Source organism: Blastomyces dermatitidis (genome assembly GCF_000003525.1).
Source record: "Blastomyces dermatitidis ER-3 genomic scaffold supercont1.6, whole genome shotgun sequence".
Classification (NCBI taxonomy): Eukaryota; Fungi; Ascomycota; class Eurotiomycetes; order Onygenales; family Ajellomycetaceae; genus Blastomyces; species Blastomyces dermatitidis.
Window position 1 is genome coordinate 4,890,199 of NW_025544779.1, and position 26,972 is coordinate 4,917,170.

General features: G+C 43.1%; 5 protein-coding genes across 7 annotated transcripts; all 5 read left to right on the top strand.

Annotated features, from left to right (window-relative positions):
* Positions 1-3,431: 3,431 nt before the first annotated feature.
* On the top strand, positions 3,432-5,444 carry BDCG_06442 (cytochrome c peroxidase, mitochondrial). The gene is made up of 4 exons (XM_045422177.1): positions 3,432-4,013; positions 4,084-4,240; positions 4,306-4,661; positions 4,737-5,444. Exons 1-4 carry the CDS (start codon positions 3,630-3,632, stop codon positions 4,968-4,970), a joined length of 1,131 nt encoding a protein of 376 aa, XP_045277875.1. The 5' UTR covers positions 3,432-3,629; the 3' UTR covers positions 4,971-5,444.
* Positions 5,445-5,450: 6 nt separating this feature from the next.
* BDCG_06443 (diphthamide biosynthesis protein 4) lies at positions 5,451-6,528 on the top strand (the record flags this gene model as incomplete). Its single annotated transcript, XM_045422178.1, has 2 exons — positions 5,451-5,457; positions 5,603-6,528. 2 exons carry the CDS (start codon positions 5,451-5,453, stop codon positions 6,526-6,528), a joined length of 933 nt encoding a protein of 310 aa, XP_045277876.1.
* Positions 6,529-7,455: 927 nt separating this feature from the next.
* BDCG_06444 lies at positions 7,456-9,098 on the top strand. Of its 2 annotated transcripts, none has more exons than XM_045422179.1 (3): positions 7,456-7,643; positions 7,846-7,993; positions 8,171-9,098. In XM_045422179.1, the coding sequence occupies exons 1-3, from the start codon at positions 7,565-7,567 to the stop codon at positions 8,946-8,948; spliced, it is 1,005 nt and encodes a 334-aa protein (XP_045277877.1). In that variant the 5' UTR covers positions 7,456-7,564; the 3' UTR covers positions 8,949-9,098. The 2 variants fall into 2 exon arrangements, with proteins under 2 accessions (XP_045277877.1, XP_045281700.1); XM_045422180.1 differs by having other exon boundaries at positions 7,499-7,643; positions 7,846-8,012.
* Positions 9,099-12,574: 3,476 nt separating this feature from the next.
* Positions 12,575-16,195, top strand: BDCG_17321. 2 transcript variants are annotated; one of them, XM_045426463.1, is made up of 2 exons: positions 12,575-12,874; positions 13,132-16,195. In XM_045426463.1, exon 2 carries the CDS (start codon positions 15,231-15,233, stop codon positions 15,777-15,779), a length of 549 nt encoding a protein of 182 aa, XP_045281701.1. In that variant the 5' UTR covers positions 12,575-12,874; positions 13,132-15,230; the 3' UTR covers positions 15,780-16,195. The 2 variants fall into 2 exon arrangements, with proteins under 2 accessions (XP_045281701.1, XP_045281702.1); XM_045426464.1 differs by lacking the exon at positions 12,575-12,874 and having other exon boundaries at positions 13,286-14,677; positions 14,935-16,195.
* Positions 16,196-19,703: 3,508 nt separating this feature from the next.
* BDCG_06446 (zinc finger protein MSN2/4) lies at positions 19,704-26,944 on the top strand. Its single transcript, XM_045422181.1, has 3 exons — positions 19,704-22,331; positions 22,508-23,186; positions 23,566-26,944. The coding sequence occupies exons 2-3, from the start codon at positions 22,529-22,531 to the stop codon at positions 25,065-25,067; spliced, it is 2,160 nt and encodes a 719-aa protein (XP_045277878.1). The 5' UTR covers positions 19,704-22,331; positions 22,508-22,528; the 3' UTR covers positions 25,068-26,944.
* Positions 26,945-26,972: the final 28 nt, after the last annotated feature.

Genomic DNA, 26,972 nt, shown 5'->3' on the forward strand with positions numbered 1-26,972 from the left:
TATGAGGTTCTTATTCACAACTGAGACAGGAACTAAATACTTAATAGACTTTCTATCAGAAACTAGAGCAGCTACAAGAAAATGACTGAATTCAGAAGTATCTGAATATGAAGAGGTGGAAATTGACTAGATATAGTCTGTTAAAACAGCTATACATCATCTTTTAATAATTTTGTTTTGTTATAGTCTCTCTTTACTGTACTTGTTTCCTTCTGTTCTTTTCTCTATCTATTTAATGTGTCTATCTTTAAGACTATGTTCTCTTTTCTTTTGTCATAATATTTTCAAATGGTTTCAAACTATCAGAAGGTGTTGAAATACTGCAATTTGTAAACAGTTTTTATATTCTGAGCTGGAATTTTCTGATTTTGCATATTTGAAATTGATAAATGTATAATAGTTGACTCTATAGATATAGGAAAAACCCTGAAAACTAAAGATTCTCAGGTAGATGTCATAGTCTCTGACTGCATACATCTATAATTGAAGAATAATAATAATAATAATAAGAAACCTGATCAGAGATATCTTTATTTTTAGATAACTAGTTTCAAGTCTCTTCATCAATTATAATATTCTGATAACTAAGATGATTTTTATAGAGATAGATTAGTTATTGAGTAACAGCTTCTTTATAAATTATAAAATCTCAGTAAAACTGATATTATAAGTGAGAATCTGTATTTAAATTTAAAGACTTTAATATAATAATATCAAGATTTTTAGAAAGAAGTGAGAGAGTGTTATAAACATAGTCAGTATCTCTAAGAAAGTTAATAATATAATCTTTATACTTATACTAATGTTCTCTGACTTGACAGATCTTAATAAAGATATATATATATAAAATTAATATCTCTTTAATCTGACTAAGAACAGAGAGATCTGAATTAAGATTACTGAAATTAAAATTATTCTCTTAAGAGAATAAAAACAGCTTATCAGACAGCTGTCTCAAATTAAGAGTATAATAATAAGTATAAATATTATCTTAAAGATTTATTTTAAATTAGTAAATTTAATAACAGCTATAAATCTTCATCTGTAAATCTTTAAATATATAATAAAATTTCTATATACACTGTTAATTATCAGAATTAACAGCTGAATCTATAAAATAAGTAGAATTCTGAGAATTTATTAAAGAATCTGAGATAATTATAGTCTATAATTGATTATATTTCTGAAGAATTATAAGAACTTCTATATTTAATATATTAATTAAGCTATTAAATTATATAGAATACTAAGATGTTAAGAGACTACAAACTCTTTTATTAAGTTAATTAATGAATAAATCTACAGAGCTCTGAGAAACTAGACTGGCCGCTGAGATCATGAATTTCACGTTTGATCTCATTTGATCTGATCTCATACATTTCTTGATGTGAATCCCGCTGAAACTGACTATCAAAAAAACATGTAAAGTGACTATATATCAGATCTTAAAATGAAACCATGACTTGAAAAAAATAAGAAAGTGATCTTATTTGATTTCATTTAGTCTCATTCTTGGCATAAAGTTACTATTTTTAGACATTTTAAGGTTTTTTTAGACTATTTTTAATTTTTTAAAAAGTAACACTTTTTGATAACACTCAAATAAGATTTAAAGTCATTTAAAGCAATAAAAATAATTTAAATTGAGAAGTGAAAATCATGATCTTATTTGAAAAATGTGATAAGAGTAGACAGTAAGTCTCACTGAAACAGTATGAAACTACTATCTAATGTTAAAACTGTGTAATGAGATCAGTTAAATTGATAATAAAACTATTAAAAAATCTGATTCTGGTCCCAGACACGGTCACACGGTCAGTCTATAAGAAACAGAGTTTTAAGAAGTTAAAAGTAAGAAAAATAATGTAAAAGCTATCTGTGATAAAAGTATATCTATAAAAGTGAAATAAAATTAACTTGAGAATGAGTTAAATAATAATATAGATAATTAATAAAAGACTGAAAAGAAATCTATAGAACTAAGAGATGAATTAATTATTAAAGATAGTGACTATAATTATTTTCTTAATTAAGTTAAGAATAAAGTTAATAAGAGATATTCTCTATAATATCTGATAATATAGTAAGCTCTTTGAATAATAGTTTTCTTTTTATAAATTATTATTAATAAAGATATATCAGAACTATGAATTTTATAGTAATAAAACTTAATTTCAGATAATATATTTATTTTAATAGACTGTTTACAGATCTGAGAGACTACTATTAATTATATAAAGTATTAATATATCTGAGATAATAAGAGAAGTTCAGACTTATTTATTATAGAATCTATGACTATAGAAGAATCTAATTTCACTGTATATATTTATTTACAGTTTTATATAGTATAAAGAGATAATCAGTGATAGAAAAGATATAATAAGAGAAGATTATAATATCTGAGTTCTCTGAGTGCAGTATTAAAGATGAACAGTTATAGAAGTAGTAGAATACTGTAAAGAAATGAATTAATTAAGAAACTAATTTTATAAACAGTAAATACAGACTTTTAATATGTTATTCATTCTTGAGAATCTATGAGAGATAATTAATCAGATGTATTATCTATTCAAGAATCTGTACAGAGTAGATAGTTAATAAGATATATAATCTATTATTCAAGAATCTGTACAGAGTAAATAATATAATTAATAAGATGAAAGATAAATGCATTGTGAGTATATATAGATTAGTTACTGAGATTATAATTTCATATTTAATCTCATTTAATCTGATCTCATACATTTCTTGATGTGAATTCTGCTGAGACTGACTATTAAAAAAACATGCAAAGTGACTATATATCAGATTTTAAAATGAGATCATAACTTGAAAAAAATAAGAAAGTGATTTCATTTAATCTCATTTAGTCTCATTCTTGACATAAAGTTACTATTTTTAGACATTTTAAGGTTTTTTTTAGACTATTTTTAATTTTTTAAAAAGTAATACTTTTTGATAATACTCAAATGAGATTTAAAGTCATTTAAAACAATAAAAATAATTTAAATTGAGAAGTGAAAATCATGGTCTCATTTGAAAAATGTGATAAGAGTAGACAGTAAGTCTCACTGAAACAGTATGAGACTACTATCTAATGTTAAAACTGTGTAATGGGATCAGTTGAATTGGTAATGAGACTATCAAAAAATCTGGTCCTGGTCCCAGACACAGTCACACGGTCAGTCTAAGTGTGTAGAAGTTATAGTACAATGTCACAGAATTGCACTTCACTTAATTCTACATCAATCAGTGGGCTGTATTCGCGCCAAGAACCCCAAAAAGGAAATTCTCCACTTTTAATGACCAGGGTTTTCATCATATATTTGCTTCGCTTCGCTCCGCAAATCATGTGATTTAGTGTCTTAGAAAGTTGGTTCCACTTACAATGATTCCCGAGCGAGTAATTCTCGAGCCTTCTATTGGCCGCCGAGTCGGGCAAGATTTGGGTGACTAATCCCGTTTTTTGCCTCCAAACTATGAATACCCGTCCATCCGTGTCTATCTTGTATACCCCAGCTTCAAATCCTTCATTGTTGTTGTTCTCTCTCTGCCTCTGCAGTCTGCACCGTTAGTAGATCGTCTTCTTGTCTTCTTGTCTCGGCTCTGTTCTCCATAGACCAAAGATGGCTTCTGCCGCTAGAACTTTCACCAGGGCTTTCGCTCGTGCAACCCCTGCCACCTGTACTTCTTCCTCTATCCGAACTTCCGCTCGCAATACGGCCCGCTTTGCCCTTCCCGCTCAGACATTCCGAGGTGGATCCCGCAGAGGGTATGCCTCTGGACCTGAAGCAGGAAAGTCTTCGAGAAACTTATATATCGGATTGGGCGCTGTCTTATTTGGAGGTGCTGGCGCTTTCTACTACTTCAATAGCGATGGGCTCAACGCCGCTGCTGCCAAGCCAACTGGTCCTTTTACTCCGACCAAGGATGATTACCAGAAGGTATACGATGAAATCGCGAGACTTTTGGTAGAAAAGGATGACTATGATGACGGCAGCTACGGACCTGTAAGCCAAAATTCACCTCCCCCTTTCTCGCTAGCTTTCCGGTCTCTAACTTTGGGTTGCTTTTGAACAGGTTCTTGTCCGACTGGCATGGCACGCGAGCGGTACCTACGACAAGGAAACCGGCACTGGAGGAAGCAATGGCGCCACCATGCGCTTCTCTCCTGAGAGCGACCACGGGGCGAACGCTGGCTTGAAGGCTGCTCGGGATTTCCTTGAGCCGGTGAAGGGTAAGCAAAGAAACAAACCATTCATAGCGTTTGTTGCGAGTCACCTCGCTAACTCATGTATTTAGCTAAATTCCCTTGGATCACGTACTCCGATCTTTGGACTCTTGCTGGCGCTTGTGCCATTCAGGAACTGCAGGGACCAGTGATTCCATGGCGCCCCGGCCGCCAAGACAAAGATGTATCTGCCTGCACACCTGATGGACGTCTTCCCGATGCTTCCAAGGACCAGAAACATATCAGAGCAATCTTTGGACGCATGGGCTTCGACGACCGCGAGATGGTCGCTCTGAGCGGTGCTCACTCCCTTGGCCGTGCCCATACTGACCGGTCTGGTTATGATGGTCCATGGGACTTCAGCCCCACTGTCTTCACCAACGAATTCTTCAGATTGTTGGTTGACGAGAAATGGAACTGGAGAAAGGTACGTGAAATATGCAAATAACTGTTCCGTCAAATAGAACTCAGGATGCATGAACTGACCATGACAAAATTTCAGTGGGACGGCCCTGCCCAATTCACCGACAAGACCACCAAGACTCTGATGATGTTGCCAACCGACATGGCCCTTGTGAAGGACAAGGAGTTCAGGAAGCACGTCGAGCGATATGCCAAGGACAGCGATGTATTCTTCAAGGAGTTCTCGGATGCGTTCGTCAAGCTCCTTGAACTTGGTGTCCCTTTCACCTCTTCGGCTGAAGATCGCATCCGATTCAAGGTTTCGAGCGACTAAATCAGCGAGTTTATGCCTTACGCACGTGCGAAGCAGAAAATCTTTTGGCTTGCAATCGATTGAGTCCCGAATTATTCCTTCATTAAAACTAATTATTTTCTTTGTGGCCTGCCGCTGTCATGTCTTTCTATGGTTTCTTTCAATCATTATTTTCCTTATTATAGCTGTTTTACACCGAATGCTGTACAATTCAAGATTTAGATTACACAGATCTCTCTACTCCTGTTCGACTCAGTAACGAGCATACCTCGTTGCACGTTTGTACAATATCTCTCTTATGTTCTAGCGTCGTTTTTGAAGCAGGATAGATACTACCAGGGAGAGGGACCGGACGAGCGAACTAGGAAATGCGCGGGGTTGGATAGAAGATAGCTTAGTTTCTTTACAGTCTTATATTCAGCAAAATCAAAAGTGAAAAAGTAGATGTTCAACATTCAACTATCTTCCAAGTACTATTCGTGTTTTGTATTCGCCATTGGTATGGTATGTATGTGTATTTGGCTTGGACAAACTAGTGGTTAACTAACTAACTAGCCGAACCTTGATCAGTTGAGCCGAACCAGAGCTTCTTTAACCATTTCTTGTCGCCAACTTCTCCGCCAGCGTATGTACTATACAACTCTAACATATAGACCACCACGGGCTAGGAGCCCTGCCACGATGCGCCTCACTGAAGCAATCTCGTTCTCCATCTATCATTCGCCCTAACGACGATCGTACCGTCCTCCAGTGGCCTCCCTCATCTTCCGCTACTGCTATGATGACAGCATTATCAACAACAACCTTGGGCACCTCAACAACAACTCACTACTCAATCCTCAACATCCCATATCCGCCCCCTCACCGCCTCCTCAAGCCAGATGTAAAACTGGCCTACCATCGCGCACTACTCAAACACCATCCGGACAAATCTCGCACAGCGTCGTCCAACCCCGCCAAAACCCCCACCACGAGTATAGCTTTCAGAACCAACGGGGCCAGCACCGGCACTAACTCCAACTCCCAATATATGACTGATAGAGAGACGACGACAACATCTAGTATAACCACTATAACCACTGAAGCTTCAAATCCAGCTGGCACAGCCAAAGTCTCACCGCCTCTACCCCATGCCCCGCAGCTGAGATACACAATAGACCAAATAACTACGGCATACAAAGTCCTGTCAGATCCCGTCGCACGAGCGGAATATGACCGCTCCCTACGTCTCTTAGGGATAAATGGTGACAGGCATGGACATGGACATGGAGATGATGAGGGTACACCCTTTAGAACTAGCATGGAGGTTTTCGACCTAGACGATATGCAGATGGCGGATGGCACTTTTGGTCCTGACTTCGGTACCAACTCTGACGACAACGGTAGTGGTGGGACATGGTATCATTCCTGCCGCTGCGGGGAAGAGAAGGGGTTCGTGGTGTTGGAAGAGGAGCTGGAGAGGGAAGCGGAGAGGGGAGAGGTGGTTGTCGGGTGTCGTGGGTGTAGTCTATGGGCTACAGTTGTATTTGCTGTTGACGAGAGCGGCGAGGAGGAAATGGAAAATGACCGGATATCGTGAAAGACGAGCTGAAGTTTGGATTGAATGGATTTACAGACCACAGTCACTGGTGGTGTTTGGTTTTCACCATGTCCACGCTGGGTTCAAGGAAGATGTACGTTGTCGACGCTAGGCTAGGATGCTGGGTTGTAGTATAGAGCTCCCCATAACGCATCCAGCACCATCTGACAGTGTGTCTGCAACTTGTGGAAGTTTGCTGCGATCGATTTACATTGGAACCTAGTTTCTCAGCTTGTGATTTCGAGGAGGGTGCACCGCGCTACCACTCCCCGGGATTCTTCCAGGAGATACGTAATAATGCAACCCGCCGCAGACCACTCGACTTCTTCCAGACGATCATCGAAGAGCTACTATGTTGATATATATATATATCAATTAAATCCTTCTCCTTGTTCGTTCTTGAAGATTCTCAGGAGTATCACTACCCATCTTTTTTCCTGGGAAACCAGAACAAGCTCGCATGGCCCGTATCAACCAGGTTTCGATTGGGTTGACTTTACAAAGGTCGTAGAACGCGCCTCCTGTACATGTACATGTTGGGTGAAAGGATTTGAGATGAGATTTTCCCTATGTTATTTAGGGTGACTGACTACAGATAAATTATCCAAACAAATAGCCCATTATACATCCATATATTCCGAGCAATCAGCGTGTTTAGCTGTTCTTTTTTTTTTTTTTTTTTTTTTTTTTTTTTTTTTTTTTTTTGTATTTGTTTGTTTTTGTTTGTTTTTGTTTGTTTTTGGGACCTTCTTGATAATATCTAAGGCTTATGTGTTAACGACTTTTAAGTAAGCCAAATAGTGGCATTTATTAATGGCTCTTTGAACATATTCCGGTTATATATATGGTCTTATATCGATGGTTGTTGCCTGGGTACCATTGGATCTCAAGTCTTTGACGGGCGGAAGCTGAGTAAATAGTTACAGCAAACACTAAGTTACCAAATTTGAACTTCATCAGAACATTCATCTAAGAGTTCACCCTCAACCGCGCCGCATTTCCCAACCCATTACCTCCTCTCCCCAAATCCCTTAAAATGTCCAAGTTAGTCAACATATCATCGAAGGCTCAGCTTTCGGAGCTTCTCTCATCGTCCTCCATTGTCATAGCAGACTGTAAGTTGTTCCCCTCTGGCGAAGAATCCGACCACTCCGATCAACTACCCCTCCATGCCCCCCTCCAAACACTTCCCCCCACCACCATGAGCCGCAATTTATCCCAGCTTGCCCGAATGATGATAATACCAATATCACATATATGGGGAAAGTGACTCGTATCACATTGCTGACACTGTTTATATTTCTTCTTAATTTACAGTCTATGCGAACTGGTGCGGGCCATGCAAGGTGATTGCGCCGCTTTTCGAGAAACTGGCGAACCAGTTCACGCGCCCGAAGAAGATATCTTTTGTCAAGATCGATGTCGACGCGAATCAGGATGTGGCAGCAGCTTACGGAGTCACTACGTAAGTTACAAAGAATGATGTTAGCTTTCTTCCGTCATATCGTGTATCTATCGAGTTCCTCCCATGTCGGCGCTTGGATTCAGGCTACCTACAACTATGCCAGCTTTTGTTGAATACCCTGATCGGGGAGAGTCTGACGGCTAACTCTGACACGCTATACCTACGGTTGCCTTCTAGCATGCCTACGTTCATAATCTTCAAAAACGGCGCCGTCGCCCATTCAATCCGCGGCGCAAACCCGCAACTCCTCACATCCAAAATCCAAGAATTCGTCTCGAGTGTTGGATCCAACGGCGCAGACGACGCTGCGGGGGAGGCTAGCAGCAGCGGCTCACAGTGGTTGGGCGGGGCCGTTCCAAAGGGCTACTCAGAGCTCTCTAGTGAGATTGAAATCAAAGGCATAGATCTTCTCAACTGCGACAACCAGGTCGGCTCTGGGAATTCGCTCTTCGCAGCGGAGAAGCCATCGGGTTTCTCTGCTGTTGAGAGTAGTGGGAAAGCCTCATCTACATCCGACTGGGTGGAGAGCGACACGGACGAGCAGCTGATGTTATACATGCCCTTCCAGTCGTCTATTAAACTCCATTCGTTACAGATTACTTCTCTTGCATCTCCCGGAGGTGATGCCGATGATGATGAGGTACCAATGCGACCTAAGACGCTGAAACTGTATACCAATCGCACTCATATCATTGGGTTTGAAGACGCGGATGAGGAGACCCCGACGCAGGAGATAGAGCTGACACCACGGGATTGGGACGAGAATACGAAAACGGCAACAGTTGAGCTACGGTTTGTCAAGTTCCAGCGCATCAATTCGCTTGTTGTATACTTCGTAGACGGAGATGGGGATGGAGAGAGGATCCGAGTGGATAGGGTGAGGCTATTTGGGGAAGCTGGGGAGAAGAGGGAGATGGGCAAGCTCGAGAAGATTGGGGATGAGCCGGGAGAGTAAAACTCGAGGGGCAGGTCTTTTTTTTTTTTTAGATGGATGTCTTGAAGGATCGCTTGTTTCGTCCTGTATCAACATACGTTCATCGAACCTGGGTTTTTCACTAGAGGGAATGGTAGTAATGAGACACGAATCAGATGTTTCATTCAGTACTCCGTCACTGTATTTTTTTATTTTTTATTTTTTTATAAATTTTTTAATTATTCTTTACCAGACTACAGTCAAGCCCAAACACTAAGTCTCTAGCTACTTATAAACCAGCGGAGTGTCCTGGGTAGGGTAGTAAACGTGCACTTCCATCAAAGTGCAGAGACCGGCTGAAATTTTCCCTGTCAACCGCTACTGCTCCCACTCAACAGGAGATGCAGCGCCGGATTACCAAGAAGAGATGAATCAGGGAAATAAAACGAAGAAGAATTGTTCGATCCCAAACCAAATGGCCATTTCCTCAATGAGAGAGAGGATAAGTAATAACAAACGACCAGTAAAGTAAGAACCGACGTGCAATTTCATTGTTCTGTGACGCAGCCGACACCTAAGGATTTTTTGACTCAATCAAACATCACAAATAAAAAGCGCACACATGCCTACTTCTTTCAAAGGAAAGAAGAGAGGATGGGGGCTTCTTGATGTCTAGGCAACACGGGTTAAGGGCTGCGTCGCCGCACGAAGAAAGAAAAAAAAAGAACAAGAAAAGGAAGAGAAATGAAGCTGGGAAAGAGTTTTATATCGGTTTGTGTGGAGGATGATGTCGGAAGCACAGTTTTTCCGGCCTGGCTGCTTTCAGTTTAGCGGGGTTTTCATAGATATTTGCGGAAGTATATAAACACTTACAGCGTAAACATCTACATAGTAACCTACTTTTGAGAGTCGATTTGCACGCCCAAGCCCTTTTTGATCTCGCTGCTTCTTACCGCTGACTCCGTCAATTACAACATCTTCCCCACCATGGTTGAGAAATTGTGTACTCCGTACATAGAAGACAACGACTATCCCTGGTTGGTCAGAGCCAAGCGATGACGTAATCGCATACAAGCGAGAAGAAGAAATATTTATCACGTCCCACAATTATTTTAGCCTCTTCTCTCCTTTAATTTTTTTTTTCCCTCTCCTATGGCCAATGATGAGTGGTATGCGACTACAGTCGTGTACCTTTTACATATATAGGAAGAGGATGAATGCTCTCTTTCAGGAGCTTGATATCAACTGACACCCTCTGAGGCCTTGATTTGATGTTTTCATTCCAACCGCTCAATCAAAATTGATGCCACGCTGATTTCCATTTATATCCATTTGCAAAGAATGATTCCTCTCCCCCTGATACCTATTCTTCTTTTGTTTTTGAGCAATCTGGTATATCTTGACGAATCTCACATTACTGAAGCCATATAGCTTCTAGGATTTCTTTTCTTGGTAGATTTTGGAGTTGATTGCCAGGCTCGAACTTGTAACTCATTCATCCATCATGAGGCCAGACCCTTTTTTTTTTTTTTTTTTTTTCTGTTCACTTTGGAAAGACATTCCAAGGAAACAATATTCTTTCCTCTTGATAACATACTCCTTTTCCTTCCTCCAGGCCTAGAGTCAGCCATCTTATGTCGATGCTTTTATCTCCATGTTCCCTGGAGTAGACAACCAGAGAAGAACATAGGACATGCAACACTGTTGAGCATCCAATGTCAACCCATGCCAACCCTACTATCGGGCAGTGACGATATATGTCTTGCCTCAGCCTTCCTGGGACTTGAGCAAATTATCTGTTTTGGGGGGAGGTTTAACGATTCATCTGTTTGCAGCCTTGAGGAATACGTGGATTTGAATGCCAGCAAAGACTTAAAATGAACCAACTAGACTTTTGGGAAAATATATTAACAGCTGCAGCACCTAGGGTAGCTACTAAGCTGTTCCTTCTGAATGCCATCGGGGATCTTTTCAAAGGGCTAAGGGATCACAGCTGCCCATTCAAATTTATTTGATTGAAGTCACCGCCTGTCTTGCTTTATCCAGTTCAACATGAGCTCGCCGTCTGCGATGGTGGGCCTTATTCTATTCATGAAAGGATATCAAAGTGGCGGTGTAGAATTAATTTCATTCTAGAACCGCATGTACATGACGGTAATTTTCATAATTCCGTTCATCCGCCCATTGCAGAACTTATTTTATCTTTCAGAATAGCTTGAATAGCTCCTGGAACTTTGACTTGGGCTGGAGCGTGACTGGGAATCCCAAATCTCTATCCAATTTTCTCCACTCCCAGCAGACGGCTTGTTTGACGAGTTATTGCTAATGATTGCCGGAGGTTATTCATGCTGTAAACATGCTCAGTTTTGCTCTCAATGTCCACTACACTCACTGGCATATCACCTAGTTTTCCTCATTACATTTCTAGTCCTAACCAACATATGACCTACCCAAATCTAATGTTTTTCAAAATCCGTCAAACCTGAATTATCTAGGCTACCCGTACATATATACCCCAGTGCAGATGTTGGTCGTCCTAGCTGCACGGTCTGTTCAGTGAAAATCTGGCTAAGAAGCTGTTCCCACCCCGCGAACATGCTTGCATAGGACACTCCTGAGTACTGGTATGCCTTACTTCCAACCTTCGGTGAGATATGGCTTCCTTCACGCTCCAGACCATCGTGGAATTTCCTCCACCTCGGAAAGATATCCGCCACCGGTGGAATCAGTATTAGTCCTGTTACCGTGTGCTTGACGTGCTCAATCACGTCCAATTGTATGTGTCGTATCGATGACGGAAATGAAGCCAAAATGTGCAGATTGTAGCATTGAGACAGAGCATTGAATCGTCGTTTTGTCAGTTGAGAAGCTGTCTTGCGAACTTCAGATCATTGATCTAAAGACTGGGCTCCATCAACAAAGTGCATATATATATTTCCCATTCAATAGCAAATACCAACGTTACATATAATATATATCTTGATTATTACCCATCCCGACACAAAACGATGCGTTGATGCGAAAGCCCCTCACCACCTACCTACCTATCTTTACGATGGCCCTCTCGCCTTCTCACATGAAATATGGTAGATCAAACACCACAAAGAGGCCTGTTTCTACTCATAACGATACTATCTTCTCTTTTGGAATGAATCAATGTAATATTCAGAGGGAAAACAAAAAAAAAAAAAAAAAAAAAAAAAAAAAAAAAAAAAAAAAAAGAAAGAAAGAGTCGCTCCGAACACTTCCCGCTGGAACAATACTAGTCGGAAGAATGACCTCTCCCGGTGCTCACCGAATACTAGACACAATCATCTCAACTTAGCTACCCCAGATAGCTAGAGCGTGCCAAATCTCGGACCCCGTTGGTACGAGGTTGATTTAAAAAAAAAAGTGGAGGAAGAAAGTTAAACCAGTACGAACGTACGTACGTGAATCATGATGGAAGATCTGACTGAGTAAAAAAAAAATGGAAGAGGAAATGGTTTATGGATCCCATCGGTGATCCTAGGCCTGAAGTGGCAGAAGTTGATTGACTCAATAGGGACAGCTCCATACGCCGCGTAGCAGTACAAGGTTCAATGATTTATTAAGGGTCGGCTATCTTTTATGGGGAATTTGTTTTTAAACTTCACCATACGCTTGTAGTATATAAGAAGAAGAGCAATGAATACGTGGGCAAACGACGAAGCATTGTTCACACGAGTCATGAGAAACTCAATAAAACGAACGCGCCTCGGAACCATGGAGAGAAGAAAAGTCCTTCGCCCTCGTCCTCGTCTTGTTCCCAAGCAAGCCTATTCGCAGTATTCACAAACCTGCATTAAACGCAGGGGCGCAGAAAACAATGAAGCAGCAATTCTGCGAAGTCTACTCCGTTACGACGCGTGCAAATGATGATGGTGGGACGCCACAGCAGGCTAGTTGGTCGAACGGGCCTGATTGTCCTCTTGTCTACGGAGTACTGCGTAAGTTGTCTTCAGACTTCCGAAAGCCTCAATAGACCCCCATGTCGTTGTTGTTGTTGTTGTTGTCATAGTTGTTGCGGCGCCAAGTTCGCCTGGAGACGACCGCGACAAATGCTCGGCTCAAATAAACTTTGGATGAAGCCAAGTATTAGTTATAGTATGTGGGGATGGTTGAGCTGTGGTGAACCAGACTGACGAGCAGAATTGACCTTGCGGCTGCGTTCTGCGCCATTGGACTTGGAGATAGGCGGACATAGATTAGTCTAGTGTCTCTCAGGTCTGGGCCGACGGAAGTGCCCCCCACTGTTGCTTGCGGTATTGCTACTCTGCTATCTTGTGAGCGCCGGCATTTGCCCCAGACTATCATAATTCGCTGCCCGGTGGGGAGGAAACGCAGTGTTTTCGGTTATTCTGGGGAGCTCAGATGGATTCGAAGAGTCCATATGTCCCCAACAGGCGAATTTTCAGATCAAAGAATCCTTCCGAGGAATCCTGGGCCAATGATGGCAATAGACAATAGATGGACCGTTCGGCCTTCTCCAAGAAATGCGATAGGAACCAGGAACCGTTTTAATTGACTTTGCTGAGCTTTGGCTACACCGAAATTTAAACCACTCGGTGCTTATAGAGATCATTTGAATAAATGGCCGACCAACTGGGAGCATTGTGTCATATTCTTATCATAATTGATTGGACGAGGAATACGCAATTCATTCTACTGGTAATCCCTCGGCATCAATGTTGGGTATTTCCTTGTCCCTGATCTCTAATCTGTACTCTGTACGGAATACGGAGCATGGATACACTGTTCCTTGCATTCACGCAATCGCAGAACATTTTTTGTTTGATTCTGGCCAAGCACGAGACGTGGAAAGAATCAAAGCTTTTTGTTGGATAGGCTGGATAGTCATGCACAAACTGTGCATCTGAATGCCAGGAAGCCGAAAAATGGTCAGCCAACTGACAAAAGACGAGGGACTGGGCTTCGCGACTCGCGACAGACCAGACCGGCGGAACCCAAAAAAAAAAAAGGCCGTTGAACTTTATTAAAAAAATAGTCAAGACACTTGTAGAAGCCAACCTTCCCCAGATTGTTAAATCCTCCGCCCTCTCAAGAAGCGAACGTTCGGATAGAAATTAAATCCTGATAAAAATAAACAGGGCCATGCTCCTGCAATTTGAGACGGAGATTATTCCCACATGGATGGTGGGGGGTTTCGAGGACACAGAAATAAAAATAAAATCCTACGAAATATCCCTGCTTCAGAAGCCTTTTTCCTGAACTGCACTCACTCGGCGTGTTCTTGAGATGCGTCGAAGTGATCAGCAGCAGCGGCATGCACGATGCCATTTTCGCTCCAGCGCTTCCAACTAGCTTCAAGGGATAAATGGACTAATAAAAGGGCCAAAACCCCCTCAGGCAAAATCCAGTCCTGAGCTAAGAAACGGGAAATGGAAAGGCATGAAATCGAAATCGACGGTGACAGCGGATTGGCCCGCCATACTGGTGTGTTTCATGTTCGCTGGGATTGACGCTTGGCCGATGGGCCCTCGGGGGCGCGCTACTGGGACATAGACAGGACAGGTCGGCACGGAAAAGTGACCTGGATTCCAACAGCATAAAATTGCTCTGGATATTTCGTTAAAATTCCCCAGAGGTCGAGCCTGCAGGTTGCAGTAGCGCAGCAGGGATTGCGACTTGGCCCAAGCAGACAAGACAGATTAGCCAAGGCATTATTTCAACAAGTCGCTGAGCGACAGTAAGTTACGGAGTAGAAGAATTGCAAAGGGCAACTTCGGAAAGCAAGTAAAAGTTATCAATTGCTTCAACGTGGACATAAAAATACAACTTTTCCATCATCCCCAGGAGAACAAATGCAGATACACCAACTTGCTTCCAGGCAACAACGTCCCTGATGAAGTTGGAAACCATCCAGGCTTGATGGATAAGTTCCTTGTTTGCTCATTATCTGCTTTTTTTTTTTTTTTTTTTTTTTTTTTTTTTTTTTTTCCTGGCGGTGGGTGTTCCTACTCGAGACTGATGTCTCGAACATCTATAGCCCACCGATCACTGAGCCCATGACCTCGCTCTTGAGATGATGGTTGTCGTTTCTACTCCATCCGATTTTGCAATAATAATACTGGCCACTGGCTAACCACTCTCAGTAAGTGTCACGTACGTACCTACTTCACCCCTTTGCAGCAAAGCGCACAGGCATGGAACAAGTGATCAAGAGCGCACTTTTATGCATAGACGTGCATGCACTTCCCTAGCTGCGTTTCACATCTCTCTGCTCGATGATGTCGGTGGCTCAATACATTTCATGATCGATATGCGGACCGGGACGGGGATACAATGGATCCAAAAATAAAAAATGTCACAAGCACCAAAAGAGGACACGGCCAAGATTTCTTTTCGGAGATCGAGATCTTTGTCCGACCTCATACACCCGAAAACCCAACTGCAGGGGCTGCGAAACACTTTGTTATCTCCCTGGTCAATGCTGGATCTATCAATCAGGGCAAGGAAATGCAGTGGGACGGACATTGGCACGCAGCAAATGGCCCAACCAAAATGTGCCCAATTTGCCCGTCTAGCCCTGAAGTCCCGCACATACCGGGGGGGAATTTCTCTCTCCATCTCTCTCTTGCTTGGCCGAAAATGGCTTGTGCGTTGCACAGCCGTTTTCCCACTTTCCCGCCGCTTTCCTTCTTATCGCGGTCGGAGTTAGTTCAATGTCCAGGCATCCCGGCGCGGCGGGGATACACCTCATCCAACCTACCGCCGTTTGCTGTTACTGGGTGCTATTTGTATGTATATGTGTGTGTGCTTAGCGATGGGAGCCTTGATTTTGATTTGATTCCTGACCAATCCCTCCATTTGCCTAGAGAGGAAATTGGGTGAGAGAAATGGTAATTTTGATGCATGAAGGGTGGGGTGGGGGAGTATGAGAGGGATTCAAAGGGATATTTATTACGTCTGTATAAAGTCCTGGTTATCTGGCAGATTGTATGACTGGCTTGTGAGGTCTTTGATAAATAAGCCTTTTCACGTGCTCCGCGGGCGATCATTTATGTAGACCCATCGACATCGACGGTGAACAAGAATATAGATAGATCCCCCCTCATAAACATTGCTACAGGCAACTACAGAATAATAGAAAGGACAGCAAATAGAAAATGAACCAAGTTGTAACAATTGTAACAGCCTATTATTGTTTCAATTCAATTCAATATTAAGCTCTTCATGTGTTCCCATGCCGTTTTCGTCTTGTTGCATGCAACCTTTGATTCAGCTAGAATGGCGCAATTCAATTCCGCTTCTCTTTGAGAAAAAAAAAAAAAAAAAAAAAACCCTTTTTCATTCCCCGAACTATCAGAATATTGTTCGAGACGTGACGAAAAACGACACCCAGTACTTGGCTCAAACCATATATGTATATATATGTATGTCAGTCACCCAGGAACCATGTATGCCGCCACAGGGTAAAATATCCCATTGGATGTGTCGAGCCCTATTCAGAATTTCAGAAGACAGCTTCTTGAAGTTTCCAACCACTCTTGGTGGCTTTGGGCTTTGTCTTTGTCCGTGCTGGTTGATTGATTGTGATTGTGATTGAAGAATATCCACAGGTATGTACAGAGAGCTAAAAGGCGACTGGTAAAAGGCCATGTTACGGTTTGGTTCCTGTCGATCTTCTTGGTTTCTTTTTCTTTTTCTTTTTTTCTCTCTTCTGTTCTACATTTTTGTGCCTTCCACAGAATGGACGTACAGGGCAAAGAAAAATGTCTCAGAGGCCCATCCATGAGAGCAGAATCCTCATAAGTGGTGTTCCTTTTGCAAACACGCGGATGTGCTAGGCTATGTATGCTATGTATCTACGAAAATGTGACATGTCGTGTGCGTGGGCGTATGAGGTGCGATGACGGCATGGCTGCGGTTATCAATTTCATGTCCCCAAGCACGAATGATTGATTATCTGTCTGATGAATATCTATTACTCTAGCAAAGCTCAAAATACAGACATCATATAGTATCACAACTCGACATGTTAAACCAATACAACAGGAAATTCCACAGCTACATCCCATACCTGTTATCAACACTGGCATGTCTGACAACAGATAACTATATATGGCCCACATCTGTTGCACCGCACCTGTGTGTACTCTGTATGAAGAGTAGTTAAATCGGTAACTAGTGGGGATCTCTGTGCCTCTTTTTTTTTGCCCTCGCACTTGTGAAACAAGACATCCAGAAAATATCAATTGGTGATATGAATCCTGGTAACAACATGGATGTGTAGATAATAGATAAAATGGACGAGCGAGGGGGAGGAATGACAAGAGCCAGGCACATACTCGTACAGTATTTACTGTGTGCCATGGAGCGGGCGGTGGCACCCGTGTGCAATGTCAATAATAATGTCGTCCTTGTTCTATCAAAGCTGCCTGGCCTAGCCTGGGCTCGAAGGATTGTGTCGTTTCTGATAGGGCTAGAAAGTATGTAAATCATCCCAGCTGTATTATATATAATAATAGATATAATAATGCCCCTTGAATGGATGGAGGTTTCATATCGGACCAGGAGACGAAGATTCTACTCCCCTTCCACAACTAGGATATTGAAATGGAGGTGGATGCTAAGGAAATAATAGAAAAGGCGGTGCACCATTCGCTCTAGCACAAAATCATCGTCGTTCAGGGATGGGATCGAGATCTCAATACCCCTCCTCGTCGAGGAATAAATACCTGGTATATATTGACTTGTGCACAACCCTTGCTGGGAACCTGTTGCATTGCTGGGAATAAATTAACTAAATGCAACTCTATCTTGAATCTGCAGACTGTTTAATTAATAACTAATAGTAAAGAGGTGTGTAAATTTGCATTTTCTAACACAAATTGTGTTTCATTTTGATATTTGTGGCATTTGTTAATATATTATTCAATATCAATATATAGTTACATGAGTGATAATCAGAATTATATCTTGCATCACAAGTCTGTTGCTATGTATTATTCTTTCACAAGATCAATCAACTTGAAATAATAATAAATCTAGAACAATTCATCTCTGACACATCAATTCAATTGATAGGGAACTGGAATTGCACAGAATTGAGATAACTTTTTCATCATTAACTTTTCACCATTTAATCTAACCACACAGATATGCCCAAACCAAGAAATCAACATGAACATTTTGATGACATCAAGCTCCCATTCCCATTCATGCTTCAAAAAATTTGCTGTGAGGAAACACGCAGCTATTAGTATTTTATTATCAGTACCCTCCACAGACGAGAAAGAAAGTTAATTATATACAGAGTAAAGAAGAAGAGGCAGATCGTGAGTCGTGGAATGCATAGACGAGTAATAATAATAATAATAATAGACTCAGAAGGCTGTTCCTGTCAAACTTCCCTATCCTCGAATCAGCGTATCGTATGATGGAATAAGAATATGGAAAAAATAAAATACAGAACAAACAGAAAGTGACCACAAGACCCAGTATGAGGCGCGTGTGTGGGCTTGTTGGCAAAGTAACTCTCGAAATGCAGCAAACTTCTGAAGTTCTGATGTGATGGAGTGATTCTTTTGCATACTTTTTCATTCCCTTGTCTCTCTGCCGTAAGTTTCTTATTTTTTATTTTTATTTTTATTTTTATTTCTGTTGAGTAGTCAGTCTATGGTGGAAAAGTTTCAGGGAAGAGTTATTATATTTCTTATATATATATATATTATCCGTTTCCCTCTATTATTTAATTTAATTTAATTTTCTTGGTGGATCGATTTGTCCTGAAATCAACAAGCTTCAAAAAACACAACCACTCAAAAATTGAACCCAAGAATAATGTTCGAAGGAAAGAAGAAGGTTTTCAGGAACCCGCTAACCTAAAAGTTTCGTAGCGGGACCGTGCCCTGGTTCGTAATGATCCCCATAAAATAAAAATAAAAAGAAATAAAAAGAAATAAAAAGAAATAAAAAGAAATAGAACGAAAGCCAAAAGGAAGACCCCTGGTCTCTCACAAATCCACACTAGGAATAATAATGGCAACAACGGCCCTTGGACGAGGCGCTAATTCCGTCGCGAAACGCTTGCTGGGTCCTGGGTCTTGGGTTGGCCTGTTGCTTTTTGGTCACTGAAAGTGGCGGCAACTATCGTCTGCCCATCATTGGGCGGATGAAACTTTCAAAGAGAGGTAAGAGAGATAGCAAGCCGAATAACGCGGGCCACTTGGGGCCGCGCTTGAGGACCTAGGAGGCATTATTGGCGGATTACGGAGTACTCCGTACTGTGGATATAATTCGATATGAAGAACAAGAAATGTGCTTTTTTTGTTCACTTTTGGCTTCTCTTTGGGGTTTTGAACTTAATTTCTTTTCTTTTCTTTTTTATTTTTTTGCCGACTGTCTTTTTGAGCTAAACTTAAGCTAGATTTAGCGGGTGGAAACGGAGTCAGGTACCGGTATGCACGAAAAGCTGGGACATTCTCACCGTCATCTTCCTCTCTTTATTCGGTGACCTTTTTGCCCATTATTTTCTTTCTTCATTATTATTGCTCACGACTGTGCGTGCACGGATGAGATGTAGCAGTGGCAATTCCATTCCAGTGTAAAAAATCCAAGAGCCAGTCGTCATATTATTGGTGGTTGAAACTTTTGGGCACGGTCAGTCTGATTGTAACGGCTAATCCTTGCATACGCAGTGGCGAGTTTCGAAGGTTCGAGGAGCCAATCCATCCCTGCGTTTCAACCTCCGCATTACCCAAGACTTTTTTGCCTATCAACCTAACCCGTCAATACTGGATAGTAATGGGGAGGGGACGGGGACCAAGGTTAAGCTGGGGCCCTTGGGGGTTGCGGTGCCACACTCTGTTCCCAATCTCCCGCTTCGCGCTGGCCGCTGGGCAGGGCCGGGGGGGTTCCACTTTACTTTTTTATTATTATTCTGAGTCCCTCTGATGGGATTTCCTCTTGTTCTGACTCGTTCAACAGCCAGTGAGAGTCTGAGGGGACCGAAAGTTACAGACCCGCCAATAATGATAGACTGCGGGACCCATCATTTCAGGGAAGCAGAGCTGCAGAGGCCCTTGCTCCTCTTGTCTGACAGAACGGGTATCTAACCCTTCTCTCACCGTTATTATTCAAAGGGCCCTGTAGTTCTGGTTGTAGGAGGACAGGGACTATTGTCGATGATGAAACCTGGCATACATACATATCCAGGAGAGATCCCAGTGGTTTTGGAGGCATGCGCAGGGAATTTTTCTTCTGGCTGTCTATTCTCAAAAAATAATTAATAATAAATAATAATAATAAAATAATAACAAATCTGACCATAGAGTAGTTCGTAGCCAGATTTGGCATCCGTCTGTCTTTCTCGTTCATTTTCTGGGCCATTCTAGGCCACCCACCATAGGCCGTTTTAGATTTTTTTTTTTTCTGTTCCCTCTTCAAACTTCAATTTTTTTTTTTTTTTCTTTTAGTGAAAAAATAGAAGCAAAACCATGGAGGAGAGCGAGGGAGTTTGGGTGTACACAACAGCCTCTCTCGTCTTCCATGCTCTCACTCTTCTTTTCTACGAGGTGTGAGAGATCAAACCAGCCTAGAACCACCAAGATCAGCGGTGGGATGGGATGGGGTCAGTAGAAAAAAATGTGCCTCGTTGTTGCTGCGCCATTTTCCCGCCTAGTCGCCCCGGACTAGGGTTTGTCGGTAGCGTCTGCTGAGTGGGTGCAACAGTGGCCTGCGGGCCTGCGGCTGCGGGCTCTGGGGCTGGATGGTGGACGACGGCGACGACGATATGGATGGTGGATGGTGGATGGATGGGCGGATGGAGAGGTGGGATGGGACTTGATGCGCTTCGCGCACTTTCTTTTTTCTTTTTTCTTTTTTTTTGGCTTTTGGGGTCTTTTCTTGCCGCTAGACTCCATACTGGCTGGTTCTTGCTTGTGCTGCTGGGCTGCGGTGCCTGGTCTCACCACTATTGCGACGAGTCCGACGGCTGGTGTCAGTGGTTGGTGTGGCCAGCCCACACACACGCACCACTCAGCGTCGTCGGACCCTATCTTGCCCCCGTCGCGCGCCGCCTTGTGGGAGAGGAGAGGAGAGGAGAGGAGACAAGACGAGACGAGACGATGTGTGTGGTGCGTGTGGTGTGAGTGGTGTAAGTGGTGTGAGGCCTGTGTTGTTGTGCTGCTGTGTTTCCGTCTGTGTCGGTGATGGTGTGAGTAGTAAGTAGTGTGTGTGCGTGCGCATGTGCGGTGGTGGTGGTGGTCTGTATCCAAGTCGCTGACTCTTCTCTCTTGATTCTCTGTCTCTGTCTCTCTCTCTCTATCTCTCTCTCTCTCTTTCTCTGCCTCTCTCTGCCTCTCTCTATCTGCTCTCGCATGTCTGCTTGTGTGGTTGTCTGGTTGTCTGGCCGTTCTGCACGCTGGCTGGGGGGTTCTTGTCGCAAGCCTATCTATCACCCATCCATAGCCCATCCACAGCCCGCAATCAATCGCTAACTACGGAGTACTTGCTGCTCACACTCATTTTTTATTTTAATTTTTTTCTTGAATCCCGCCGCCCACCTCTGCCCTGCTAAATATACTAGGTATTATTGTTCTGCTGCTACTTCTTCTTAGTCCTTAATAATTATTCATTGTCTGTCGTCGTCGTTCTTTTTCTTCTTCTCCCTCCATCCCGCACCACCAGGGCCCTTTTCTCTCTCCCTCTTTCGTTTGTTTGTGGCTATTTGCCCGTCCCTTTTTTTTTTTTTTTTTTAATTCTTCTATTATCTTTTTTTTATTATTCTCTTCTAATTCGGACCTTTATTATATCTTTTATACTTTACTATTACTATTACTGTTCTATTACTCTTCTCTTCTTCCTCACGGTGTTCGGCTGGACTCCTCCATCTTGCTCGAACCGTCCCCAGTCCTTCCTTTGGCCCATCCAGCAGCAGCAGCAGCAAACAGACTCTCTATCTATACACTCTTATATCTTGCAATACTTGCAAATCTTGTACTATGCATATTCGATAATCTTATCGCTCTACGGTCCTTTACCAAATCCCAACGCGAACCAGACCAGATACAAAACATACTTGACTCGAATCGCCGAGATAATCGCAACTTAACACTTACTCTCTCTTAGACGTCGTGGGGATCGGCCAGTCACTCCTTTGGCAGTCAAAAATCACTTGAATTAATATAATCTCTATATCTCTCTCTCTCTCTCCCCAATTCCTATACCGCGTTATTTGTCACTATTACTCTTCCCACTTCGTTTTTTGCGCATGTACTATTTTACCTTGTATTCGATCACTGCTCGCCCCCCTTTCGAAGCGGACTCAACATATCTTGCAAGGATTTCAGTTGAGATCGAATTACCCCCCCCATATTGCTTTTCTAATATCTTCGCTACATACCGGAAGAGACAGTCTCTTATTCTTCTTGGATCTTATCGGTAAGTCGCATGTCCGTGTTGTTGTCTTTTGGTTGGTGAGGAGCTAGGGGAGGGTTGAGGTAAAAAAGCGTGTATCATACGGAGGTCAATGAAGGGTGATAATAACCATATCGCACATGGAAGCTGGTTTGTGCCAATTGTTCGAGAGAGACTGATAGGATTGATATCCTTTGCAGACTCCAAAAACGCCAATCGTCATGGAACCTACCTACGCCATGCATGCCGCGCCAGTTTCCGGGCCTTCGCCCTTTTATTATTACAATCCCGACCCGGATACACACAATGGGCAACACGGCCACTTCTCGCCGCATCCCTCAGAGATGCAACAGCAGCAGCACCCAAATGGGCAAATGCCAATCTACCCAAACCAGGCTATCCAGCAACAGCAACAACCATTGCACCCGCAACAAACCATGCAAGAAAAGCCCGCCGGATACCCCCACGGCCACCTCCCAGCCCAGACCCATGCAATGAGCCTGCTGAACGGAACGATGCATATGACCCCGCCAACCGCATCACCGCAACCACCGCAACCACTGCACCTCAAGCCCAGTATTGTGCTGCACCAGGACCTTCCTTCACTGATTCCCCTGGACACCTCGTGCGGTAATAGCAATGACAACAACGGCACTACCGATCTCTACGGCTTCCCGTCGACGCCGCCCTTGTCGTCATCTGGAAGCACCGTGAGCAGCCCGCCATCGAGCTGTGGGATGCTGCACACGCCGGTGAATGGGAGTTTTTTCCAATTGGAGACGATTGAAGGAGTGAAGGAGGGGTGCCAGAGCGATGTGCAGACCGAGATACTGGCTAATCTTGACTGGGCACGGTCGAGTTCCCCTCCGATGACGCCAGGTATGTTCCATCAATTCCTTTTTTTTTTTTTTTTTTTTTTTTTTTTTTTTTTTTTTTCAAGAAATTTATATTTTCCCCCGATATTTGGTGGTAGTTCAATGAGAACTATGCATTGTTTTATTGTGTTGGCAAGGAAAATAGACATTGTCTGTTTCGGGGGAAGTTTTTTTAAAGGACTGGCTGGTTGTTTGTTGGGTGAAGAAACAAAAAAAAAACACGAAAGGAAAACCAAAAAAGGGCAGGAGAGAAAAACCCTCCAAAAAATGATAAAAAACATCGATATATCTGCCGCCTTACAATTAATTTGGCAGCTATGGATGCATACAAATTAATTTGGCTCTTACTAACCTGTGCGTGTGTGGTGTTGCGGGTGCTGCAGTGTTCATCCAGGGCCCAGCCAGAGCCAGCCACCGCGAGGGGCTGCAGTCTGGGCTGTCCAGGGTCCTCTCCAGGGTGGCCTCCGCTAGCACGGCCGCTAACTCGTGTCCCTCCCTTTCGCCCTCGCCCTCGCCCGTCCTCACCTCCTTACTTCTGCATCACCCTCACCAACATCACCAACACCACCACCACCCTCACCCTCCTCCCGCCTCGCTGCCTCCCCCGCCCTGCAGCTCCGACTTCTGCGATCCTCGCCAGCTCACCGTCGAATCCTCCGCCCAGTCCTCCTCCTCGTCCGATTTCCCTCCCTTGCCCTCGCTGTCGTCGCCCTCCCACCATCCCGACGATCTCCACCCCGACCACGAGGCCCACAAATTTAACCTGGGTGCCGAAACTAATTCCTTGCCGCATCATCTGTCGCACACCTCCCTGAGCGACTCCGCTGACCACACTGACGATACCCTGGGTAGCCTGCCGTCGTTTGACAGCTTTTCTGACCTCGATTCCGAGGACGAATTCGTCAACGACATCGTCGACTTTACCCCGACCGAAAATACTTTCTTCCTCGGTGACAAACGTCGACGCGTCGCTTCCTACTCTCCCGACGCCGACGATCTCGTCAGTGAGCAGAGTCTCGAGGACTTTGACGACGAGGATTTATTCGCTCGCTCTGGCTTGCCTCTCCTGCCCTCTGAGCTGCCAGAACCGGAGTCCACCCCCACCACCACCTCCACCCTGGCGACCGGTGACATGAGGACGAAGAAGCGCTTGACCCCGCGCAAACAGGTCAAGCGCCCGTCGTCCTCTGACAGCGACTCGGATACCCTTGGCTCCATCATCAAGGCTGCCCAGGCCAATGTCAACAGCCGTGGCAGTAATGCGAACGGCAACACCAATGGCACCCACACACTTGGTGAATCTACCTCCTCTACCCAGCAGCAACAGCAACAGCAACAGCAACAACACCAGACAAATGACGCCCCTACAAAGGAGACCTCCGAGAGTAACCTGCAAACGTCAAACACCTCCGATGCCACCATCCCTGCCCCTGTGGTCCCTGTCAACCGTCGCGGCCGAAAGCAATCTCTTACGGAAGATCCCTCCAAAACCTTCGTCTGCACACTATGTTCTCGTCGCTTCCGTCGCCAGGAACACCTCAAGCGCCACTACAGATCACTCCATACCCAAGACAAACCGTTTGAATGTCACGAGTGTGGCAAGAAGTTTTCCCGCAGCGACAACCTCGCCCAACACGCCCGCACACATGGCGGTGGCGCGATTGTCATGGGTGTCCTAGACACACGCGACATGCATACCGACAGCGGCTCGCCCTACGATGACCAAGACGCCGGCGCGCTAGGAGCGGTGCTGTACGAGGCTGCCCAGGCCGCCGCCAACAAGTCCACCACCAGTGAATCGTCCTCCGACAATGGCATGTCACCAACACCATTCCCCGATCGCAAACGGCCCATCAAGAAGCGCAAGAGGGAGGAATCCGCGTAATCTCTTTGCTCTCCGTCTTTTTTTAAATACTTTTTGTGTCTATAAAAAGAGCAAAAAAAAAAAACCCATCTGTCCGCCCTTCTCCCGGCTGATTGCTAGGAGCCGGGCGCTACGATTGCCATGCGACCAGGAGATTACATATTTTCTTATACCTCATCAAGTCCTCCCTCCTTCTACATATCCCGTATAATAGATCTCAGGCATGCATGCATTGGTCTTTGGACCTTGTTGGAGTTTGATATCTCTTGAAAAGGAAAAACTCCCTCATAAACATTTTCCCTCTTCTCCTTACATTGGTGTGACTAATTCTACTGCTGTTTACTGGCGTCGTGGGATAATTTATTTATTTAATTTTTATTCTCATTTTTTGGGTAAGGTGTGTGTTAGGGGTCATCGTGAGACATTTCCTTCCTATTGGATGTTTTCATTTTTGGGTTCTATATATAATTTTCCGTCGACTCGACAATAATTTTCCACCCTTAACGCTAATCCGATCGATAAACATTCCTCGCCCGGATTTCGTCATAGGTCATTGAGAGCGGGGGACGCAGGAAGGAAGCAAAGAAGCAGGGCAGAGAGGAAGGTGTCACAAACCATGCGTGGATGGATTGTCATTCCCTGCCACGATACAGCTTTGCTGTCCTTTGGTTATTGGTATGTGCGTGTGCGCAAGAAAGAGGGTTAGGAAATAAGGGGGTGGTGGGTGATCAGATGTTTTAAAGAAACCTCCCAAAGCAATCTTTGCATTTTGTCTGCGTTTCTCGTTTTGGTATAAATTTAGTCGTTTCTTTTATCTTTCTCGTTATCTTTCCTTTCTTCTTCCTTTGAACTCCCTCTTGCTGTATTAATTATTACTGTTCTTCCTCTTGGATCTTATTGTTTTCATCCATCCCTTTTGTTCCCCCCAAGGGCCAAGTTACTTCTGGATGGAAAAATACCCAACCCCTTTTTCTTCCACTTTTCTCCTGGTTCTATCTCATTTTCAGGGCCATGGTTCTCAGATTTGTCTTTTCTCTTTTTCCCTTTCCTTGTCTCATCTCATCTCATATTTTTCCTATATATGTTTCTATATCTTCCTTTCACCATTCCCAATTTTCATTTGTCATGTTTCTAGGTGCTGGTCACGAACAACATGATAAACTATTTCAAAGGCATTTATCAAATTTTCATTTGTTCTCTCTCCTCCCCCCTCCCCCTTTTTTTTGAAATCTGTCAATTTTTAATATATCCACACTAAATGTAACACCCCTGCCCCATGTGTTATATCAGCTATATCAGGTGTATCGCCCTTTTTTACTCTTGTTTTTAAAAAATCATATTCTGCTATTTCCTTTACCATTTACTCAATCCTCTCAAATCCTCATATATCAATGAAATCCACCCACGAAAAATAAAGAAAGTCGGAAAAAAAAAAGATGAAATGACTTCTTTCTATATTCTCTTGTCTTTCACTCTTCTCCCTCTCTCTCTCACTTTTATTTCTCTGCTGTATTCGTGTGACATTCTGTAGAAGATAGAGACAAACAAAAGCGAGAAGAGAATTTATATTTATTTCATTTCATGTTCCATATTTCTTTCTTTTGTCTATTTTTCTATTTTCCTTGCTTTTTCTTATTAACTACTATATCTCTTGTTTGAATGTGCAGAATGACATGAAAATATATCACACAGTCATGCATCACACACGCAATATATTAGTGAAAAATATTCAATATATTATATATATATTAATATATATCTGCATCTGTATCTGAACAGAGACATCTATTATGTGTTCAGCTTTAGACCAGATGAAATTAAATGTCAATGAATTCAACGTTATTGAGCTGATATGGTGGTTGAAAGCCGTCTTCCTGGTCGGTGCTTATTAAGCTAGTTACCCTACCAAAGGTTGACCAACTCGCC